A 9,003-nucleotide genomic window follows, 5' to 3' on the forward strand; every position below is an offset into this window, starting at 1 on the left:
AGAGCGTACCAAATTTGAAAACAATAACCATGAAATTGAGCATGGCTGTAGCAATTTTCATATATTATCCATACACTTAATTCATCCAGAATTGACGCATGTTTTTTAAAATACTGAAAGTTTTAGCACAGACACTCCATAAAACACTTTTGAGCAGTACTTTGCCCCCTAGTTATACATAATACAAGCTTTTTTTTAATGTTTTGTATTCCAAGCCAAACTGGCTAAATCAATTCCAAATCTGTAAGTTAGTCCAAAACCAAAAGTGGCCCTACCACCGGCAAACATCCTCCATCCCCACCTGGGGCTTCAGATGTTCCAAATTCCTTTGTTGGGCATCCTACTTGCAGGCCCAAGCCTGGAGGCTTGGGGTTTGGATGCCCCCAAGTTTTGCTTGTCTTTAGCCATAAGGACCCACGAGCAAGCTAGAAAGGAGTCTCTCATTTCCATGAAGTGGGCATAAAGCCAAGGTCTGCTACGCATTACCTATACAGGTACTATTCCATGACAACAGAGCAGCCTTCCCCAGGTGCAACTAGGAAGCCACTGTGGTAATCACAGTATTTCCCCTAGGTAAGCATAGACTACACTTGATTCAAGCCCACAATAGGCCAAGAATACAAACTATATTAATCCAAAGCCCAAGGTTTCATGATTTACCACAGAGTTCATTGGGCCAGGCTCCAGCAGAGTCAACAGCATTTCAAGCCATGGTGACCTCACGCTTCAGCACTGCTCAATATGTGTGTGTACTCCAGATACACCCCACAAAGGATCCATGTACTAATTAGCCCCCACTCATGACTGGAACTGGGTGTTCTTGCCACAACTCCTAGGATGCTCAAAAAATGTATATGCAGATAAGGTGGAGGATAACCTGGTCTGGCTTCACATCAAGAGTCATCGCTGGAATTTAATGAAGTTATAAACTTGTTTTGTTAGCCATCAAATTATCTTATCTGCTAAATCCTACTCATATAAAATCAATAGGAGGATGCCCACCTATTATGTTCTCTCTCACATGTAGGCAGTAAGCTCTCTGGGAGGACTGTTTTATCTATCTGGGCTGTGCCTAAGAACTAGTGAAGTCTTTGATTCTCAGTTGTCTCAGCTTATGGCGGTAGCTAAGAGCCTTATAACCAAGAGCAAACCTGGAAAAAAAAGTAAGACTGAAAGGAGGAAACCACAGAAGCAAAATTTAGGTGGGGAACATAACTAAATAGGGATGAGTTTTGCAGTAGGAACATGGGCTCAGGTCAGAGAAAATGGATACTGAATAGTGGAGAAGAGCTTGACTAGGTTTATTGCATCTGAAACCTGGCTATTTTCTTTCTGGACAAGATTTGTTCCAATTATACTATACTGGTGTCTAGAAGTCCTTTGTCCGAGGCACCATTCTGTGAGGAACTGAACAAGAGAGGTGGCAACATTACCTACCCTAGACAACTCAGTCTACACAGACTATTCTGAAAAAAGATATAAATGTAACAGCTGGACCCACTGCTCTGCACTTACATTCAGTTTGATCTCTCTGTTCTTGAGCAGCCTACAAATGCATTTTAAAATGAATACCTTTTACCAGACACAGATTCTCTATTTCTCCTGCTCGGAAATCACATCACTCTCATAAACCCTTGGTAGGATATACACTAAATTTTTATATTCATACAAAGGCTAGGTAAAGGAGTTAGCCCATTTAGTTAGGTCAGCAAGTAACACCAATAGTGAAACTGAAAGTGCCCCTGCATATCATTTTAAATAATTATGCATAAAAGGTAAAATTTATTTAAGGTTTCTCAAAGTATTGGATTCAATTCAGTTCTTCTAGGGCAACATTTATTCTGTCATGCTTTTGGCCATAATAAATGGGACTCAAATGACCAGAGGCCTTCTGTGAGCTCTTCATACTAAGATGAATGTGACACACTCAAGTGATCAAGACACAATATATTCAGCCTTTTAATTAAAGTGATTGGAGAATTGGGGTCAGATCTATTAGAAGGGTATGTGAACAAAGCAATATTTTATACTAAACAGTTGTCTGTATTATTTTATATGTTTTCAGACAGGAAAGAATCAATAAAAACCCAAATGGAGAAAAACAAAAAAGAAATCTAGTTATAAAAAACATAGTCCTTGTTACATTCCCCTAGCAACACCAAAGTACTGAACAAGAGCACCAAATTGTTTCAATCATTACCATGCATTTAAATATTAGAATTTTTATTTACCAATATTTGGATCAGTAGCTTGACGCTTCTTAAGTTTAGCTTCAGATATAGCAGCATAGTAGGCACAGGTCATCTTGACCAGCCATGCTGCTCGCAGCAGTGGCACAGAATATTTTGCTAAATAAGCAAAAACATCTTCCTTTTTACTGAGGATAGGAACCTGGAATGAAAAAGAGACAATAAATTACAAAGTGCAATCCAATATAGGTAAGGAAACAGACTGAATGCAGACCTCTATTTAATTCTAGACTTACACTTTAGAATGCTGTATGTACAATGCTGGGCTTACTCACTGACCTGAAGAGCAACTGAACCATTACCTATGCCTCATGCCTCCATATACGGTCCAAACTCCAAAAGAGTGTTAAAACTGACATCAAGTGATTAACCTCACTCCTCAGTACAGTTTGTAGGTCCCCTAGCCTCTGGAAATATGACAGAGGAGTAGGGGCAAGGGGAAGAGGCAGAGTACCATCTTCCCTCAGCCCAGAAATTTCTGAAAACCCTTTTCCACCAGCAGGTCTTTGCCCAGCCTCTTAATGGAAATGGAACCTTCTTCTGTACCCTCTAGCTCAGGGTGTCACACATCTGGCCAGCAGACCTAGCCCACAGAACCACTTCTTCCAGCCTGCAGGCATCTCTGGCGCTGGGCACAAGATCAGGACCACTGGCCAGATGTGACCCACAGACATACTGGGCACTGCCCATCTGGCCCACTGGGCAAAAATGTTAAGCACAACTGCATTAAGATAATCCAGAAGGTCAACTAAAATTTTTACATACATGTACAGTAATTTTGTCATGCCTTCTTGAAGCAGTCAGTGAGGAAAACATGGATTAAAACTCCACCCCCCCAAATACTGCATACCAAAGGGAATACCCATGACTGTTCAGTTTGCTGTCATTGGTATGACAATAGCCACTTCTTTTCTTTTTTTTTTTGTCTAGAACAGGACATAAGTCTTATAATAGTATTAGCAGTGCTCAGCAACTGGGATTTTTCCATGCTGTAGTACTTTATTCATAGCACTGTTAGCATGTGTGTTATTAGCATGTCAAAAATCCCAGCTATTCAGATCAATAAAAGTCTGCCGTTTTCTACAAAGCAAGTATATGATCTACAGAATCTTTTAAATATCTCCACTTTTGAAGTTAGCTTTTTTTTTTTCTTTTTAAGGACAGAAATGAAACTTATTAGTTGATAATATTCAGCAAAGCTCTTATGTACAAATGAAGGGTACTAAATAGCTCCCCTCATGAAAAATTAATGTAAAATTTTCTCAGCTACCTGAGAAAAAAAATTTCTTGGACTATCTATATGGAAACCAAAATTGAATTATTATAATTTGCACCTTATTGATTCAATCCAATTTGTGTGCACACTTTTACTGCAGAGTAAGAGAGCCGTATTTCAATACAGCTTATTCCACACAGATCTGCACTGAAGTTAGGTGTGAATGACACCAATTTAGTCAGTTATTTTGTTCCAGTCTTCCCCTCAGGGGTAAGACTTTCATAGCCACCCAAGTTTCTCTCAATTGTCTTGGTATTTTTAATTGATTAGTTTTGATAGATTTTTCTATAGCTTTATATTTCCTTTAAGATAGTTTATGTTGTTTGCAAGATTCCTGAAAAGAGGCAAGAATTCTTCCCTGTCCTTAAGCTCATTGAAAGCCTGCTGCTAACAAACCTGAGCAAGAGTAATAGTCATAAGAATACCTAAAGGAAAAGGATTTGCAAAAGATAGTAAGGACATATTGGTGTCAATGTGGAGACCATGCAAAAGTGACAGTTAAAGTAATCATTTTCTTTTGATACAAGAAACAATTTTTTTTGAAGCAAAACATTGCTTTGAGAGAAAAGTAAAGTATAGACAAAGACTCTGGTCATCCAAGCTTAACTTTGGTCTTCGTTAATAAGGGCATTTAAAGAACCTCTATAGAGTTTAGACTAAGTGAGTATTTTATGCTCTTGTCTTATTAAGGACGGCAAGATGCAAAGACAGGGATAGCAGACATTTAAAAATGTAACGCTACTCTTGTTGAAGCTCACCAATTTCTTTAGTCCCAGATTAGTCACCAAGGTACATCCAATCTTCCCATTATCATACACTTAAATACAGAGAACTTCTTGTGTGTCTACAAATGATTGTCGTGTCCTCCAGATTCATCTGCATCCATACCACACATTACTACCTTATGCACTTATTTTTACAAAGCTCACTCAGTTTCACATAAAACATGATAGTTGCTTGTTAACAGTAAGAAGTTTGGATACATATTTATCTATTTAAATTGGTATATATAAATATGGCCCTTCTCCTACGCCAAGCTGCAAAGTCAGCTCCCCTACTGCCCCCCCCCAAACAAAAAAACCCAAAAGCAATAATTAAGATTGTTTGTACCTTTTTTGCTAAAATGGGCAGTGGTTTATTTCCTGCTAAGTCTGTGAACCAGTTATGAATTGCACTCTGAGAGCGAGCAGTAACCAGCCAATAATTGTCTTTGGCATTTACTTGCGGTTTCTTCTTTCCCGTGTCCTGGAAAGTATTAAGTTTAAGCTTTTCTGCTAATATGCTGCTAAAATAAGCGCCAATCTGGTGGGGGGAAAAAAATGACAACATGTAAGCAAATGTCTATTGTACACTGAAACACACAAGATTCCCATTTGAATATAGTCACCACTCTGATCTAAGCTACCTATTTAATAAAATTACACTGGAATTCCCTGGAACTGTCAATTAGAGAGTCTCCTGATGCTACGCACCAGTGCAACATTATTGTATTCTCTCTCAGTAATAAAAGCCATAGGTCAATAGCGTAAAGCAGTGAACAGAAGGATTCTGTTACCTGGTACGTTCCACTTTGGCAAAAGGATCTAACTGAAAAGTCTTGTTTCAGTGTGACTACTTCTGTGCATCAAATCAGGGGATCAAACTTATAAGGCCCAGCAGGCACTGGGACAGTGCCAATCCACACACTGGATCAGGTCCACAGGCTGGCCCTGCAGGCCACATGCAAGTCAACATGAAGGGACAGAGCTGGTGTACTGCATGTGGACTGGCCCAGAGTGCACAGCATGCAGTGTGCAGGTTCAATCCAAAATGCATGGGCAACACCACAGACCAGACCCTGCTTAAAGTTAAGGGACTGCTTAAATCTTTGGGGACATTCAAGGTACCAGAGTGTGTGGAGGTATAGGTTCTATTTAAAAGACAATTGTCATGTCAAGGACAGCATTCAGTTACTTTCATTCATCAATCATGATAAGCAAATCTTAGCAAAGTTTGGATGAGCCAATAAATGTACAGATAGCTATGCAAAACTCTTAAGTCTTGAAAGACTGGACTGTCTCATGAGATAGAAGAGATCAAGAAATACTGGATAAGTAAATAAATGCTATAGGAAATGTCGCTTCATGGCTTTTAGACAGAATAAGAGGAAAAATAAAAACACAAAGGAGTAAAAGAAAAAAAAAAAAAAAACAATAACTATCCAAATTAATTTTTCCAAAAAACAAAATAGATCATCACATGCAACCTATTTATATTGACAGACACTTAAGAAAACACCCCTGACATTTTTTTTTTTTACATCTTCATGGAAACAATTTCCACCTGGTTAAAGTTTTCGTTCCAAAAGAAAATCTTTAATAGTTATTGAACAAATGTAAGTCTTATAGAATAAAAAGAACACTCTGTAATATTAAGCTCTTCCCCAATTTTTAAAAAAACTTTGCATTTTCAAACAATTAAGATATTTCCATGGTATAACAGAATTCAAATCCAAACAGACAAAGCAAGTGTCTACAGGTGGCAGCCTTAGAGGACAATCATAAAAATATAGCAACACCTTAATATTTTGTCAGCAAAAGAATGTCTTTTCATTATATACATCTCAGTTATATTTACTATATTTACCAATTTATTCTGAGAGTTACACATTCACAGAATAAAGGCTGCATGACCCCTGAACAAAAAAGGGTAAGACATAGTGCCACTTTTAACTGGTGTTTTTACACAAAATTTTAAAATGTAAAATAAAATTTCTAAACCAAATATTTTGCATGTCCAATGTATATGAAATAATAATACCCATGCAGAACAAAACCAGCACTTCTTCTTTTCCTTCCACTACTCCCTCCCCTTTAGTCAAATAAAATAAGAGGAAGTAGAGGGGACAGGAAGAAAGGGTTAAAAAGAGAAACTTTTTTTTTTTTTTTAAAGTTCCCTCAAAAAAAATGTTTGACCAGCTGTAACCACTTAGAAGATGACTTATTAATATTTTACTAGGGAGAGAGAGTCTGAAGTCAGGCAGAAGGCAGGACAGGGTGGCACTTCTATACAGAAGAACTAAACCCTCTGAACCAGGAGCCACCTTGCCCTGCCTTCTATCTAATATTTTACTGAGTTTCAGAGCCCTTTGTATCACTACTTAATCTTTTCTAATTTTTAGAGGCAAGTTAACTGAAGCTTCAGGAAATACAGCTCAGAAACACATTTTTTTTTTAAACGGCCCATTAAAACAGAATGGATAACAATGTTCAACACCCAGCAAAAAACTATGGTGAAGCATTCCTTGGCAGCAAGTAACCAGCTAGAATACTTAAAGGCCCAACTTACTGTGGGGGTTTTAAATGCCATCCATGATTGCCCATCAGAAACGGCCCCTATTGTCTTTAGGGACTGGGAAAGTAAGAAGAGAGACTAAAAAAAAAAAATAATTATCTTTTCCAGATTTAAATGTTACAAGTTGATGTGCTACCTGGTATGTTGTCATGTTTTTAGGACCCATTCTTCCTAGCATCTGAAGACCAGCATAATAACCCACAGAAACAAACAGCATTTGATTCCTAGCAGTCTCACATTAGTTTTATAATTAACTGGAATGCCAAGACTACCAACATATACAGGAGAGTCATCACAACAAAAAAAACCTAATGCCAACTTGTAAATTTTAGGCAATATTCTGCCATCTGAAAATGCAAATTAAGCAGCAAACACTGACACACACATAGCTTTTAAATGAGACTAACAGACCTAGCCTTACCTTTGAGGCATTAATGACAATATTTCTAGCAGATCCATGCTCATCTCCAGAGAAAGCCGGTTGATTATTGAAGCCCTGCTTTACATTCACTGCTGTAAGCTCATCCTGTAAAGAGTATTTTTCTTAAATTATTACAGATTAAAGTTAGCCCTTGAAATATCAAATGACTAATATAATTTTATGTTCTAGGGTGTTACACACTGCATATTGTGTACCAGTGTAGTACATTCCTCACATATTTTGTATTTTCACCTCATTATAATCCTCTGTTCTCCTGTTCCATGAAATTTTTCTTCCTCGTTCCAGATTTCAAGGCTCTTTTTCAAGATTTCATGAGACTTCTAAGCAATGGACACAAGGATCCAACTGCCATCAGGCCAAATCCTCCAGGGTCATGACAGCAGGCTCATTGAAACTCTTACTTCTGGCTAGTATAGTGTGGGACTCCACTGCCCCATACACATAACAGGGGGAAAGTTTTGCTGTGGTTAAGGCTACAAGTCAACCAAGAGTGTGGTAGAAAATGGACAGTGAGCCCAGAAACTGAATAGATTCACTCCCCATTATAGAGGGCGACGAATTGTAGGGCTGCAAAGTACCGCTAAGAGTCATCTAATCTGGCAGATACCACCTAGTAATCAGTGGATGTACACCATTTGACACATATTGACCTAATCCACTCAAAAACTTCCAGTGAAGGAGACTGAACCTCCAGGAAGCACGAGCAGGAGGGGACAAGACAGGAGACCGCCTCATTCTTCCTAAGAAAGTAGGGCAATCAGCTAGTTACATCACGTGGCTGTACATCAGGGGTGGGCCAAATCCGGCCCACCAAGCACTTCCTTCTGTCCCACGGAGCCCCTTCAAAACCCACATAATGACAGCTGCCTCTCTAAAAGCCTCCAGTGGCACCAGCCACCGGCTGCAGCACTTCAGGCTGTTTCCTTGGGTTCCGGTTGTGAGGCAACCAACCCTGACCCAGCTAGCCTTGCCCCGCCCCCGCTCAGGCCAGGTTTGCAGCTTGTGAGGGGCGGGGGGGGCTGGGCCAGAACCTGTGGCACCAGTGAGGGAAAACAGTGTCTGGGCCACCTTCTGCCTCCTGCACGGGACTGCACAGGGCCCTGCCCTGCAGGTAAGCCCAGGAAAGCAGCTGCTGGGCAGGCTTTCCCCATGCCATGCCATACTGCTCGGGCTGTGCAGGGTCGGGCTAGGCTGGCACTGGGGAGGGGAAGCAGCAGCTGAGCCACAGCTCCGGCCCAGTCAGCACCAGGGAGGAGAGGTGGCGGCGGAGCCATGTGCCGCTCAGGACAGGTTGAGCCCAGCTGGAGCAGCAGGAAGGGGCTCAGCTGTATTTTCCCCCTACCTGCACTGGTCAGTCCCGCGTGGTACACAGCTCCACCGCCGCTTCTGCTGGCCAGTGCAGATCTGGCCAGGCTTGCCCCGTCCCCAGCAGCATGTGGGAAGCCAGCTTCAGCCACATGCTGCTCTGGATGGGACAGACCCAGCCGGGTCTACACTAGCCAGGAAAGGCGGCATGCAGCTGAAGTCAGCTCCTCACGTGCTGCTGGGAACGGGAGGAGCCCGGCTGGGTATGCACCGGCCAGCAGAAGCGGTGGTGAGCCGTGTGCCACTTGGGACGGGACAAGCCCAGCTGGAGCAGCAGGGCTCAGCTGCAGTTTCCCCCGTCTGTGCAGGTCAGTCCTGAGCAGCACATGGCTCCACCA

General features: G+C 41.0%; 1 protein-coding gene across 7 annotated transcripts in view; it reads right to left on the bottom strand.

Annotated features, from left to right (window-relative positions):
* The window catches only part of MED12L (mediator complex subunit 12 like), a 226,121-nt gene that overhangs the window by 189,464 nt on the left and 27,654 nt on the right, over positions 1-9,003 (bottom strand). For all 7 annotated transcript variants that reach the window (XM_025194247.1, XM_025194250.1, XM_025194249.1 and 4 more), the window contains exons 3-5: positions 7,280-7,384; positions 4,636-4,827; positions 2,232-2,391 (exon numbers count right to left, since the gene is read on the bottom strand). In XM_025194247.1, the coding sequence (XP_025050032.1) occupies positions 2,232-2,391; positions 4,636-4,827; positions 7,280-7,384 (457 nt within the window). The remainder of the gene's footprint in view (positions 1-2,231; positions 2,392-4,635; positions 4,828-7,279; positions 7,385-9,003) is intronic.

This window comes from Alligator sinensis, unplaced genomic scaffold (genome assembly GCF_000455745.1).
Source record: "Alligator sinensis unplaced genomic scaffold, ASM45574v1 scaffold1777_1, whole genome shotgun sequence".
NCBI lineage: Eukaryota > Metazoa > Chordata > Crocodylia > Alligatoridae > Alligator > Alligator sinensis.